Raw genomic sequence first — 15,539 nt, forward strand, 5'->3', positions numbered from 1 at the left:
TTAAAACAAATGCATCAAGTTGTGTTGCATTATTTATTTGGGGAAAAAACAAAACAATTGTGAATCATTACAAAAGGCAGATTTTATTGAAGGAAATGCAAAATAGTCTGGCTAATACATGTCTATAAGGACAAGCTCATCTATAATAGTAAACATTGAAGGATTTGATTATGTGAATTGAAACAGTCCATTGTGTCGTCATAAGCTCAAGAAACTAACATGTTAGTTCAGTCATTGCAAGCTACACGTATATAAAAGATGAATACCAGCTTTGTAACAGATCTGTGTATTCAGTGAAGTCCAAACCTGAAAAGAGACGTTTGTAAATGTTTCATCGGGTTACTGTTTTCTTCATAAATATTTTAAAGTGACGAAATTCACTTACCAAAAGATTTTAGATTGTGTTCAGTGGCTTCCAGGAAAACCTCTCACAGTAGAAGACGGTCTGCAAAGAGTAAATATAATCAGAACCGAGTGTCCCGTCGAGCCATTGGGGTGGTCGTTTACTTCAAACTTGTACCTACCCCACACCTGAGGGCAGTCTGCATGTCTCTGCACCTGTATGCTGGCAGAGTGCACGGATCTGCGGAGCGAAAAGCAAATTAATATTTATACACAATTTGACAAACTTGTAAATGTCACTGGATATATAATCACAAAATGTCCTTTTTTTTTTTAAACAAAATTCAGTTGTCTATGTTTTTCACTAGTTTATCCAACTTAATGGGAGGGGAAAACTCCCATACGGATCGAAACAACATGCAAACTCTCCACTGAAAGGCCAATAAGCCGAACCAGGGAAAACAAAAGTGCTAAAACCGACATCCTGTCCTCTTTAATAACACTGTGAAGTGTAAATACATCTCCTAATTTGCTTCGGGTAGCTCGTAATGAACTCTTTCCATATCCTATGTATTATTTCCCGAGATAATACAGAGGCAGTGTCGATGTTTGTGCTAATTCTGAAACGTCATACTATCATCTGCTCTTTAGAGAAAGATGCTTTAAGAAGCATTTCAAACCAGTAGCAATTAATTCAAATTGATTCAGACCAGTCGTTCACCCATCTTCTAAACTGAGCGATCGAACTCGACGGGTTGCGAGAAACTCATGTTCGCTCTCAAAGCTAAATGTAGCCAATAAATCAAATGTGAATGTGCATCGTGGGGAAACGTGTGAAGATCACACTGACCGACGACAGGGGCGTCCGTCCCTTTGCACATGTGGATGAGGGCGCAGAGGGCCTTGGGGGTGGCGTAGCCCAAGATGGCATCCATCAGCAGCTTGCTGTACTTGTCGATCACGGTCTGACACTGGTGGCGGTAGATGGGGGGCATCACCTTACAGATGTCTTCCAGGAGTTTGATCACGGCGTCCTGCAGAGAAGGGGACGCGACGGGCGTCGGGTTAGGTTTGCGTGACAACAGTGTTGTCTGACGACGCTGCACGGAAATACAAAAGGGTGACTGATGGTCCTTGTACGCGCTTCCTCGCTCTATAAACATGACTCACCTCAGTCCTCTCTCTTGGCAGCAAATCCTCCAACGTCTTCACGAACAAAATACAGAAGGAGCATTGTGGCGGCGACTGAGCCTAGTTTACAGAGACAAAACAGTCGGGGATTAAACCAAGAAGCAAAGCCAGAGAACTTGATCCTATTCGCATGCCGTATTATTTTCTATCGGGTACTTCCACAATTTTGATTTACTGACATTATCACTTACCCCAGCGGCCTGGATCGTCTCCACGAGATGCTTGAGTATCATTTCCTGCTTCCCCCCTGAACTGCAGAGTCCCATCGATTTGCAGAGCTCGGCCGGTTTCTACGGAGAAAAAGACCGACTCGCCATTTTACTTCACCGTTCTTCGTTCTTTTGACGAATCCACGGTTTATTCCAGTCTGACACTCACTACAAAACCAGAGAGAAAGCTGATGGCCATCGGAAGCAGCTTGTCCACCTCTTCTTTGCAGACTTGGCCAGTGGGGGCAGGCAGATGCTCACACACACTCTCGAGGCCATTCATGATCTTTTTCTGGAATGAAATAGTAACAGCTCTTTCTGTGATTTACGTTGTATCCACGTTTTTTTGTTTTGTTTTTTTCAGATGGATGAGTGAAAAATATATGTAGGTCAAAGTTTCGTTCTCACTTCAGCAGATGAAGCGAATAACGACGGCAACTTCAACTTTATGACTTGTCATTAAATGTTAAGACTGTGAGCCGGAAGAATGAACCAGCATGAAATAAACCTGAATTTCTTTGACAATAGTAAGATTGACACAGCTAATTATTATTTATTTGCATAAAAGTGTATAACATTATCCTGAAAGAAACCGTGCCAACTGTCAAGATTAAATAACAAAATACTATTTCATTAACTTATATTTCTCTAACCTGGGGAAACCCTCACATTATCAACTCCATAATAACACACAAAACTGTAAGGTATATTTAATCTAGTTTCATCTCAATAGTTTAGATGTTTTGTCTGTGGGCTGTTTTTACTCTCGGTGGTTTCCAGTTATGCAACAAATTGTTCTTATTAAGCAGTGGTTTTGTTTTTTTCAATGAAAAAACTAACAGATCCTGACCATTATATAGTGCTGTCATCATAACTACTACATCAATATAGCATCACAGCATGTTCCTATTTTTTTTGTTTTAATAAAACCTAATTGATTCATCATTTTATCTCACCATCATTGCCTTTGACTTTAGTTCAAATCATATCTGTGATGCGTGCAGTGATGATTAAATCAAAAAAATATTTACTGTACTTGAACGGCCACGTTTAGGGTAATACTTGATTAGTTTATGGACAAAAAGTTGGTAGCTGACCATTTAAATAATGTGAAGGGTTTTTTGCTTTTTCCTTCCCCTTTTGAGTCTCTTGTTCTAGTTTCCTGATTACCTTATGTTGTTATAAACCTGTTTTTTGTTCACTTCCTTCTTTTTGGAGGGGCTCACTGTGGAGAAAGGAGTGGCCGGATTTTTTTTTTTTTACGGTTTACTTTATAGTCATCCACTGAAATATGTGGAAACTGAGCGTCTTACCCTGTTCGAAGAATCTTTTAATCTACAATCAGACATTTTTCAAAACTTATGCTTAAAGTTCTGTAAACTAAATAAATTCCCTTTCTGCATTTTTGATTGTGGTTACACAAATATTTTGCTAGATTTCCTTCGTTATTTATTATTTAGGCCTATTACTGCCAGGAAGCGTTATAAATTATTTGCAAATAGTTAAAACAGAAGTGTGACTACACCAAGCAGATGAATGATGATAATGAAATAGATATTGAGATATATATATATATATATATATATCTCATATCTCATATATATGCTGCTAAGTAAAGTTTTTCAATAGATGACAACCCGAACAGACCCATATCACTTTTTCTTTTTTGATCCCAGCAAACTGATCTCACGCTGTTGCTGTAATATATATGTATTATTTTTTTAATTATTTTTTTTTTATTTCCTTTTTTTAAATCCTGGAGAACATCAGTTACATTGTACTTTTTGTTGTTTGACGCCCATTGTCCACAAACCAGAAGTGCCTCAAAAAAAGAGGATCTTCAAGGTTTAGAACCAAAAAGCACCTTTGATTTCTACTTTTATTTAGACAAAGGAAACAGGAAGTCGTTTGGCATCACAATGTTGAAGGTCCTCTTTTATTTTGTGCATGTATGTGTGTGTGTGTGTGTGTGTGTGTGTGTGTGTGTGTGTGTGTGTGTGTGTGTGTGTGTGTGTGTGTGTACACTGCTGCCTGAGGATAATCCACATCACTGAATGCACCGACAGTACTTCATTTCACAAAAGCGCAGGTGTAAAACAATTCCAGGAATTTAAGGCCTTCATTCGTATATTTATTGAGAACTATCTACTGCAGATCTCAGGAGGAAGTTGTGACGGTATTTCATTTCTAATCTCGTGAGTATATAGACAGGTCCAACGTTGATAAGCTTATCTGCGAATAAATATGAAATATGAATACATTCTGGAATGTTTATGCTGCTGTGAGTCGGACATTGAACTCACCTGGACATCTGGATTGGAAAGTATGTCACCGAGGAGTTCAATGATTTGAGTGCAGTCTTTGCAGACGTTCCCAGACTGGACATAGAGGAAGAGACACATACCCCCCCCCCAAAAAAAAGATAGTAGATTAGCTTTTCACCCACACAGACCTGCATTAATAATAATAATTTAACAACTTAATTGAATAACTTGAATAACTTAATGTGCAGCCAACACGTGTTTTCGTTTGGGCAGTTACGGTTCAAGTTTTGGTCGAGCCGGTTCAACCCCTCATCTGTCGACGTGTCCTTGACCAAGACACTGAACATCAATGTACCATAATACACATTTTCAGTCCTCTTTCCATGTCTGGTTAATACACATAATTAGATTCAGATTGATATATTTGTTGTGGAAAATCTCATTTGTAGCTCGACTGCACCCACCAGACAAATGACAAAGAACCAATTGAAAAGGGAACCTTTTTTCTCTGTTTCTAACTGGAAATATACAAAAAATTAATTCCTGATTTTCAAGAAATACAAATCTCAGTTCTGCCTGAGAGCTGCAGGCAGGTTTCCCACACTGCTCCCAGTTTAACTACCACTGGAAGAGCAGCAGTGTTAAAAGTTTAATACTTTCCTTCATTTTAAGGAATTATGCAGTAAATGCATCACATAAAAATGAAGGTAGAAATGTTTTAATAAACCGTAGGAGTTTCACTACAATTAAAAGCCTTAATGTTTTTTGTGTTCTGTTTCAATATGTCAGTAATATTCAGGATTTCAGTTCAGATGTAAGATTCTTTAAGTTGTGAACCATCACAACGTGAATACATTTGGTCTTTTCTTTTTGTGCTTTATACTATAAGTGTTGCAACTTGAGGTAAAAATAGTGTTTTAAATGATGTGGAATAATACCGTATGCACAAAAACACTTAAGCCATCATTGAGACACCTACTGTACCACTTTTTAGTCATCTTTTATGCCTTTTTTCACTTCTTGTTGGAGAAAAAGTGTACATTTGAATAAAATCAAACACGTTTCACCATTTTTCATTAAGAAACGTAATAAGTTTTTCCTTGGATTTCTCTAAAACATCCTTGTCATGCTGGTGAATCACACTATCCTACAATAAAATGGTCTGCTCTGTATCAAAATAACCTTAAATGTGATTTTCTAGATCCAATTTTTACATTTGTTTGACGTACTTTCACATGTGCATCAGCAAATATGGTTATTTGCCTTATGCTATGAGTTTTCTAGACAGGTGAATGTTATAATTAATGATTATTGAAGTAAACTCAAAATGTACAGCATTAATTTTAAAGTTTTAGCTTTGTGGAGCATAAAAATACCTCAAATAATTTACTAGCCCAACAAAACACAACAACTGGTGCTGGTATTACCTCAGATTTTATGCGTAACTGCTCCCATCCATCCATCCATCCATCCAAATCATCACCACCAAGACAAACAGTTTCTAATCTATCACACCATAATAAAAAATATCACTCATTGCACTACACCTGAAGTTTGGAATGAAAAGAAACCACTCACTCTCTGAATATCTGGATCACTTTGCACATCATTGGTATGATAAGTCAGACTTGATGCTGAAAGGACACACAGTTTTAAAAAACATAATAAAACCCACATCATCATTTATCTCATGACACAGTTTGTCATTTCATGCATGATACTGTTTCTATTGTCTTACCATAGCTTCGGCAACAGATGGAAAAAATCAAAGCCAACGTAAGGAAAGCCATGTTTTGGGGGGTTTTGGTTTCTTCAGCAGAAGCCTCAGGTCCGTTTGTCCACACAGACCAGCAAGCACAGCCTATATGTGACACGGCCCACCCACCAGCTGTAAGCCTCGCCAACCACACGTATGTGGTAGATTGATAAGACGTGTTTTCAGCTTTTTCCATCTCTAATATTAGTCAGGTTTCATATCCAGTTCCCCAGCAGCAAGGTGCAAAAAGGGAACTTCTTTTATATGAAAGAGATGTGAAACGGTTGTGTTTACACCTTGCCCAGTGTAGCTGCCAATCATTTGTCTTCTCTTTTTAAAAAAGAAAAGAAAAATAATTCACTATGTATATGCATTTATTATTTGCTAATGTCGAAAATGAGACCAGTACATAAATACAATTGATTTTACACACACACACACACACTGTTATTATGAGTTTCATGTTATTATGAGTTTCATTAACCTCAACAAAAAAGCCCATTGTCAGTTCAATGATGACAGAGATGATACATGTAATAACACTGATACTGTTAATTATGTGCACATCCGTACACAGTGAGGACTTCCTCTCTTCCTAATTATTCTAACTTGTCTTTTTATTTTCATGTCATTCTTGTGATCTTTGCTGACCTCGAGCTTAAATTGTTTGTCTCAAAGACAAACTCTCCTTCTTGTTCAAGACATTCATCCGGCTCCTATTTCTCGTTAAATAGTCTCTTAAACTTGTTTTCTTTTTGGGCTGTAATGACTTCAATACATTTTTTCTTGTAAGTATTAATAATAATACATTTTATTTCAAGGCACCTTTCTGGGCACTCAAGGACACCTCACAATTGTTTAAAACATGTGCATGAACTTGTGTTCCTTTACTTTCTCAGGGGAGTGGTAGATTGGGTTATGTGAGATATGTGAGTTATATATATATATATATATATATATATATATATATAACCTTACAGTTACAAATTCTCTCCACGTTTTTTTAGAAGAAGCAGTAAAGAAATGACTGACAGAAAATCACAAAAGTAGCTTGTCTTTTGTCTTTTCACTCTTTCAAGGGAAAGTCTCATTCATCTATTTACTTTTGATAAATAGATGACTTAGTATGAGCAAAATAATCAAACCAGCACTTATCAGTGAAGCAGTAATCACCGCTATGTTCACTGTGTCACTATGTGACTCTGACATTGAACTGACTGGCTTTTTTGTCCGTTTTAATTTTCAATTAATTGATTTTTATTTTCTAACATTAGGACGGTACAGTAAAAACACGTGGAACTTAACAGCTTCTGAAGGTACCAGAAACAGGAAATACACACATAAGCATGCATGTATTTCACAATGTAACTTTGTCAAGGAAATAAAACACAGTCCCATGTTCAGAACAACAATAGCCAAAGACTGCTTTCAGGTCAAATGATCCACGGAGTGATTCTTGGCAGGTGTTTCAGATACTGCAGGTTATTTTATTTAAGGAGACGATGGAAACCACACAGCACTTAAAAAAATGAGAATATCTGTGATGAAGTGGAATAACTAAGAATGTTCAGTCACATTTTACACTCAACTGAATGTCTTGCCTCCAAGAAACAGTCAGCAATGTGTTCAGATAAATACAGTCCCAAACGTAGATATAAGGTCTGAGTCATATAAAGCAAATATATCAACACACTGAAGTGACTATATAACACATACCAGGAGCTGTGACCTCTGAGCTGCTGAGTGCTAGATATACTCTACACATTTGTAAATGTGTAGTTTTGTGAAGTTTTCATTCCGCTATAATACAATACATATGATTTTAAAATCAAGCCTAATTTCTTGGGCAGATGAAAACAATAAATGCACTAAATCTTTGATATCATAAAAAGTAAACTTTAAAATTTTATTCATACTGCTGATATGCCTGAAACCCTCTTCATTGAACACAGATTTTTTATTTTATTTTTATTTTTTTTAACTTTTCATAGCTCTTTCTTTAGTTTCAACATAAAGATGTTGAAATGATGATCAAAGTGACAATCAAGGGTAAAATTCCTTGCTTGGACGACTTAAACCTGCAGAGCACGCATTGTTAACGAAGCAGGAAACAGTTTTGCATTAATGCCACTGGTGAACCATTTGGTACAAAGTACCCTGATGGAAAAGAGGATAATTTTTTGATGATCTGTGTAACTGCATTTCCTGCAACTCTTCATACCTGCATTGATCCAAGTGGCTTTAAGGTTTAATCCACTATATCTCAGTTATTGAAGCTCAAAATATTTGTTAACAATATGCACACACGCATAAGTGTTCCAATACGGGAAAGCGCTGAATTTACACCAGGGATCTTTCCCAGTTACCTTGATCGCTGAGTCAACTTTGATATTTCCCTGAAACCCATGATAGATAGACGGTATATAGGTCATCAAATTCACGAGATGATAAATAATCATATACCAAAGCCGGCTCACCTTTCAAAGAGCCCATTTTATCTTTATGGTTGGCGTCTTCCCAACTACTGTCAAACTTGTGATTCAATGTGCCAGTAAAGCCGTTTATTTCAGATTTGATTTAATGATTGCAAAGGTTTGCAGGCCGATTATATGGATCACTTTGAATAACTTTTTTTCTCCTCATGACCGTCACTCCCGTGTGTCAACAATGCTGTCCTCAAGCTTTTTGACGGGTAAATGGGATTGTCAAAGTAAAACAAGGTTAATTAATTGTGTAAAGACACATTTTGCAGCAAAGCAACTCAATGTCCTCTACACCACCTGCAAGAATAACAAAAACCTCAGAAACACCATTAAAGTGGAACAAGGAGGATATTTAAAAAAAATTAATTATGAAACAGAACATAAACAGCACAGAAATAATAGCTGAAAGAACATCAATACAATTAAAAAATTAAAGACACGGTAGCACCAGTGGCGGCCAGCCAAATCGAAGGCATCAGGGCACACCCTTACTGGGATCAGAAGGAATAATTTTTTTCTTTTTTAAATAAAATATATGAATATACTGTAATTATGTCAAAAATATGTTTTGGGCTCTGAATTGTATTTGCTTCATTTTCTACAGATAATCTTCAATAACAGACAAGATTTCTTGATTTCTCTCCCGAGTGTGTGTGTGTGTGTGTGTGAGCAGCTTGGGGGGACGTGAGAGTCGAGGTGAGGGAGGGTTTAGTAGCGATCATCATCTCACCAATGACTGAGTGACTGACATGAAATCAAACCAATAAACGTCATTTCATGTTGAGTCTCGGGGCGCAGTTTGAATCGCATGACCAAACCTGCTTGGCGATTGGCTTAAAAGTCAGTTCTGGTTTGTTCTCGTGAGTTTCTATGAGATGTCGAGATAAAAATAACAAGGTGTGGGTCTCTGATTATTAACTCTGATCACATCGCTTCTAGTTTCCCTGTTTGAAAGGAGAAATTTGGCTGAAAAGCTGCAGGTCAGGTTCAACTTTGTCCATCATAGCAGTGTTTAAATGCACACAAACAGAAATGTGTTCGGATGGTTAATGTTAATAAATGTTTTGATAAGTTCATATTTATTAATGACTTAAAATCTAAGACCTTTGAAAAAAAATGCAGTTTATTTTGCACTGCTATATTTTGAGGTTTCTTTGAAAAGCATTCTAAATTGAAAATATACCTGCTGTTCCTTTTGTTTTTACTAAACTCAGACTAACTAACTGTCATTTCAAGTAAACCAAAACACATTCGTTTTCTTCAAGGGACTTATTAAACATCTACTTGTATTTGTTTACAAGTATGTTAAGGTCAGAGTCTTAATAAGTGCTCTCTATACATCTGTTTAAAAGTACAATAATTATCATCAGGGGGGGGGGGGGGGGGGGGGCTCTCTCAATGCAGAAAAGGCTATATGGTTTAAATTTAAATGAAGTTAATGTTTGCTGAAATTGAATAATAATGAAAAGCCCCACCTAATAAATTTATTATCACCCGCCACTGAGCAGCACAAAACGTGTTCATTTGAAGGCATCATCTTAAATGAGTAAGAAAACATATCAAATACAAAAAACACTCCAATTGATACCAAAAAAACCCCCAGGCTCTTCTATTTCTAAGCTTGCCGTGCTCTGCCCTACAGTTAAGTACAGCCCAGAAAAGGCCATGGCTATTAAAGTTGGTCATTTTCACAATGCAGCTTCACAGAGGATAATGCCACTGATAATTATCGAGCCGTGTGTCACGCTCCAGCCATGTTTCGGTAAGACTCATCGAGGACGGAAGCCGTTCTATTCGCTGTTATGCGGGGAACTGTAAAAAAAAGAACGTCAATATTGCTTCATAATTGGTGTTTGAGAAAATTTGTTTTGAGAATATTCTCCCTCTTTGTTTTTGTCTTCTCTGCCCTCATCATGCTTATTCACTTAGTAATTAAACTCTGCAATGAAAATATGGACATCACATACCCGCTTGAGAATATGACGCTTTATGACAAAAGGATCGATGCATCCAGCTCTTGTTGAAGCTTTTATGTTGTAATTTTAGCCTTATACATCCATTGTTCAGGTGGCTTCATTTTACAGTAATTGAGTGTCGTGGGTTGCTGGAGCCAATGCCAGCTGGCTCTGGGTGAGGACAGGTTGCACCCCTGGACAAGTTGAGACGTTCAGTCACACAGGCACTGTTCACAATACAACAAGCGTCTGATAACGACACATCGCCACGCACACGCAAAATGTCTGAACCACGGACGTCGCGTCGCCAGTTGCTGCTGTGTTTGGTAGGTGGTTTGTCAATGCTTTCAGAGGCTCTCGACCGCCATTGTTGTGAAGACGAACAGACAAAACACAGCAAAAGTTTGTCTCTTTTGAAACAGGGCCTGGGACTGTGGGAGGAAACGAGGCCAGGGTCAAGGTAAACGTATCCCAATTTATGGCAGTCTCCATACAAAATACATAAAAGATCACATCCTTCATAGAATACACACACTGACGCTCCTATTTACAGTTCCTGAGTAGACCAATGGCGGCCGGAACGTGAGAGTTCAGCTGCTTGTTGGATCTGCTTGTAGGCAAACTGAGCCCAGCAACCTCATGGTAACAAGCGAAATGCTAAAAATAGAAGATGGCTGCGGGTCTGTCAGGATTACCTGATTCAAGGCTCGGATTGCCCCTGTGGCATTGAACTGCCATTGTTCATACAATTGATGAGAATTAGTGCCTTGCAGATTACGAAAGAAGGAAAGTCCCTTTATCCACTTTTGAAACTGGAATTTTTCAATCACTGTTTGTTGCTCTGGGTGTGAAGATGGAACGTTTGTCGCCCTCACGATGATCAAAGGTTTCTTTCCATTGGTGCCGGACAGCTACACACTTGACCTTACATAGCTTTGCAGTCAAAGATTGGTGATGAAATTCCCTTTTTCCTTTTGCAAAACAGCTTCCTAAATGTGTAACGAGCAGTGAAGTGTCTCCATGGTGCCGCTCAAATGAGATCTATATAGATTGCATGTAAATCGTTAGCTGCAGTGTTTGATGCTACAATATTATGGGGGGGGGTTAATATAAAAGTTTCCAACTCAGGATACATATTTAAAGTGCCGTCCACTTTATGTTACATCAGCTAAAGAATTTAAATTGTTTCCACACCTAACTAATTGCCTTCATCTCATTAAAATTAATACTTGAGGAAGATTATAATTATTAGTGTGTTTTGCAGCCCTGCCACAGCCCTCATGATGAGAAATACATGTTTTGGCTTTTAAACCACAGGACTTCTATCAAAACAATTCGCTGGAACATCGGTGTTTTGATGTGCATTCGACAGGAGCTGTTTGCCAAATTAACTGTAGATCCTCGCTGTCCTTTCTCTCAGATGTTACATTTACGTTGTATTTCGGTTAAGCCTGCAGAGCTTCTTACTGTAAAAGATGAGGTCTGGTTGCATTTTGTGACACACGGCCCTGATGAAGTGAGAAGTGATTCACCAGTGACTCTTCTGTCTTTTTTCTTTTTTTTGAGAAATAATGTCAGATATAAAACAATACTTGCCATTGACTGTTCTGACAAGTAAACAGAGTGTTCAGGTATCTTGGGGAACTACAAACTGGTTCTTAAGGTCCTGGTTACTACGGATAGAAACAGTGGTGAATCATCCAAGGCGTACACAATAGGCGCAATGGGAGGGATTTCTTGATCTTTTGTCATAAATCTGTCATCTGTTTCTTTGTTTTGTGTGTGTGTGTGTGTGTGTGTGTTTCAAGCTTATGAAATGTGTTTCATTTTTTACATTACTTCCTGGTGTGGCAGAGCAAGGGGCATTTCCTTAGTCATCTTTTCTTACAACAGGTGTACAGCCCATGACAGAGCAGCAAACTCTACAGAATTGCATTGAATTGTTCTGTATGTTTGAACCCATATTTTTTCCAAACTTCTATTTCTGAGGGTTTGTCATCGGCGTTTTCAATTTTTGTGCGCATGACTTTCAGAACCATGGACGTGAAGTGTGACTGAGACTAAAATATTATTTCATACAAGTAGCAGGAAAAAGGACTCGCATATTGTTGTTTTAACGTGCCCCCCGCCCCCGCATTGCTCAGAAACCAAAAATGCTGAAAGTTTTGTTTCCATGAAAGAGTTTAAAAAAAACAAAAAAAACAAAACAAGCAGTGTGGGTTTTGTAAGCCGAATAGAGGAGTGTGTGTGTTCTGATGGAATGACAGCCTATCCAGGGTGTATCTTTTCCTTTTAGCGAAATGCCAAAAGCAAAGTGCGTGCAATCCGCTCTGGGAGTTCATTACTGTAAACGCTCACTTCTTGGTTCTTTATGCGCAACAAAACATGACTATCAGTGCTGAACAAGCATCCCGAAGGCCTCGGAAGACACCACTAGATAGGAGAAACACAGAGAATGTCAAAATAAGATTTTAATTTTAATTTTCACAATAATAAATAAAAAGAAAGATATATTCTCTTACATACATGGCTTACTGATTCCTAAATGGCACCAAACAGCAGCAGAGAAACCAGATATTACAAAAATGTATACAAATGGCTCAGTAAAATGTTTGAATACATCAAATGATTTTCAACACAAGTTATCTGTAAAAGTAATTTGCATTTAGCGTCATGTTGTCATCAAATGCTTCGTGCAAAAAGTGTAAGACGTCCACCATTTCATGCATGTTTATTTGTTATTATGATTCACTATTATATATTCAGTGACTGGAAAACAATAAAGGCAAATTAAAATATTCAGAATATGTACTGTACCCCTTTCACATTTTCCATCCTTTAATTGCAAAATATTTTTCCCATAACAATCTGAAAGATCTGCTGTATCTATAGAGAAACCTGTCATAGCTGTCAGCTGCCAATGTCTGACAGGTTTTCACTGCAAAGCATTCAAGTTCTTCTTAGAGTTCCTGCAGTTGTTTCTAAAAGAAGGACTTTTCAGGTTTTTTTTTTAAATACCTCCATTGTTTTTAAACATGTCCTGCGGATACAAAATGTGTTTATTTCCAAAATCTCTAAATACATCATACATTTGTACTCAGAAAAGAGAAAGTACCTGCCGGTCTGAGTGTTGTGTCTTGACACACTGACAGGGTTAATGAGTTGGAATTGTGCCATGACAGCGATAAAAGTGAGATAAGGTGGCCTTCATGTTAGAAAATGTTGTGAGCATTGTCCGCCTGGGGGAAGAAATCTATGACTTACGATCTACAGTATCGGGTACACTGCTTCCTTATGGTATTCATAGAAAAGGTGGGGTCTGACTTTGCTTGTAACTTGTTGTTATCTTAACAAATGACTCAGAACTCTGAGTACACCACAGTCACTCATACCTGACCTGGGGCTTTACACCAATTACCAACATTACTGAAAGTCAGGATAGAATGTTCCTGGTTGATGAGCTGTATAAATCCAGAAATATCATTTCTAATCTGGTCTTTCTGATTCTTTCTTTCTTCTCTGCCGTCGTTACACTGTGAAATATTTTTGAATGATTGTAAAACTCACATTACTCAACTTTGTGCTGCAGCCAAACGCTCCAGACTTGAGCCGGTCACTAACTGAACCAATGGTGAAATGTGGCTTTTTTTCTTCTTTTTTTTTGCTAAACCCCTGAGGTTGACAAACAGTGTTTCAAGCATTACCGCTAATTTCTGCTTTTAGTTTTCTCCTTCCTTATAAGATTGATTAGGACACAAAGGGTGCAACCCTTCAGTGGATGTTATGAAACCGAACACTTTCTTCTAACAGCTATTATAGTGATGCATATCAAGATCTGCAAACATAATCGGTTTTTAAACAATCAGGTCTTGCTAAATCAAAGAGATGCAGCCGTGTAAAAGACACAAAGAGGTATTATAATGGCATTTACATGTACGACGCATAGAAAAAAAAGTTTTTTTTAATTTAGGAACAACGGAGGTAGTTGTGTAAAAAACACAACACAACACAACAAAATAAATGGACTATCTAATGGCTTTTCTTCTAAATAATTGTATTTATTTCACTTCATTGTCCTAGTCATTCAGAGCAACCTCTATTTTTGTCAACAAGTTCACCTGGACTATGAAAAGGAATCTGGAAGGAAGAACATGCAACCCTCACACTTTTTCAGCATTTTATACTGTTGCAATTTTAACACATACAAATTATACGTTCTTTAAATGACACAACAAATAATGTTTTTATCAATGTTTATGTTTTTTGGATTTTTCTTTTTCAGTTTTAATGGGATGTCAAAATCTTCCCTGGCTGCACAGTGTGTATCGTAGAGCGTTAAAACATATTACAAACAGTGACGCTACTCATCGTTGGGCATGTTATTTAGTGATTGTTTATCTTGTTTAGGTGTTTGCCAACTGCTTGATTGGTACACGGTTATCCACCAAATTATTTTAGCTCTTGTTCCTTTCCATTCTTCCCTTTTTTTAACAGATTCAGATTCAGATTCAATTAATTAGCCATTTGTGGTATGGAAACCACATTGGAAAAAAATATGCAAGGAGCTCAAAGTGCACCGACAACATTAAAAGACATTTCTTGATTACACAAAAGTAGAAGTTTAAAAGAATCTTAGCATTTTGAGTAAAATCACGGAGCTTGCGTAAAAAAAAAAAAGAGAGAGACGTTGTCTTGTTTTCTGAGCAATGCTACTGGTATTCCAGCTCCAAGTCAAGTAATGAAAAAGAGTCACGCCCAAGAATTTACATTTGTCAACAATCTGCACCTCAGAATCATTGAGAATAATAGGCTTCTGATTCCTATTGTGAGAAAAGTCAATAACAAGTTCACATGTTTCTGGTGCGTTCAAGAGCAAGTTGTTAACCTAACTACATTTAACTACATTTTCTACCTCCTCACGATAACGTGATTCTTTGTTTTTTGAGCCGATGAGCCCGATGATGGTAGTATCATCTGCATATTTAATTATCACATTACTTTCATGAGATGCTACAAGGTCGTGAGAATACAGCCAGGGGCTCAAAATACATCCCTGCTGGGAACCAGTGGTAGCATACGGCTCATCATAAGTACATCCATTGATTTTGACCCTTTGTGGTAAAAAAAAAAATCAAAGATCCATTTACAAATGGAATCATCAAGTCAAAGGTATTTGAGTTTGTGAATGAGATCTGTTGGGACCATTGAGTTAAAAGCTGTGGTGTCGAGTTAACTGTAGTCTATGAACAGAACTGGAAACAACTGTTCTTTGCTGGAATGGAAATCACTGTTAGTGGGTAGAACTTTTGTTATTTTTAGCACCAAATCCCTGGAATAAT

The 15,539-nt window shown here is 37.5% G+C and overlaps 1 protein-coding gene across 1 annotated transcript; it reads right to left on the reverse strand.

Annotated features, from left to right (window-relative positions):
* Positions 1 to 47: 47 nt before the first annotated feature.
* On the reverse strand, positions 48 to 5,856 carry sftpba (surfactant protein Ba). Its single transcript, XM_080510588.1, has 10 exons — positions 5,745 to 5,856; positions 5,585 to 5,640; positions 4,046 to 4,120; positions 1,912 to 2,034; positions 1,725 to 1,823; positions 1,513 to 1,593; positions 1,193 to 1,376; positions 525 to 583; positions 386 to 445; positions 48 to 306 (listed from the first exon to the last, which is right to left on the reverse strand). Exons 1-9 carry the CDS (start codon positions 5,794 to 5,796, stop codon positions 395 to 397), a joined length of 780 nt encoding a protein of 259 aa, XP_080366714.1. The 5' UTR covers positions 5,797 to 5,856; the 3' UTR covers positions 48 to 306; positions 386 to 394.
* Positions 5,857 to 15,539: the final 9,683 nt, after the last annotated feature.

The sequence above is a fragment of the Blennius ocellaris genome (assembly GCF_963422515.1).
Source record: "Blennius ocellaris genome assembly, chromosome: 15".
In the NCBI taxonomy this organism is placed as follows: Eukaryota; Metazoa; Chordata; class Actinopteri; order Blenniiformes; family Blenniidae; genus Blennius; species Blennius ocellaris.

Coding starts and splice junctions, on each gene's coding strand:
- sftpba (XM_080510588.1), bottom strand. CDS start 5,796: ATGGCTTTCCTTACGTTGGCTTTGATTTTTTCCATCTGTTGCCGAAGC. Junction 2,035..4,045: donor TTTCCAATCCAGATGTCCAG/GTGAGTTCAATG, acceptor ATTTCATTCCAG/AAAAAGATCATGAATGGCCT. Junction 446..524: donor AGACTGCCCTCAGGTGTGGG/GTAGGTACAAGT, acceptor TACTCTTTGCAG/ACCGTCTTCTACTGTGAGAG.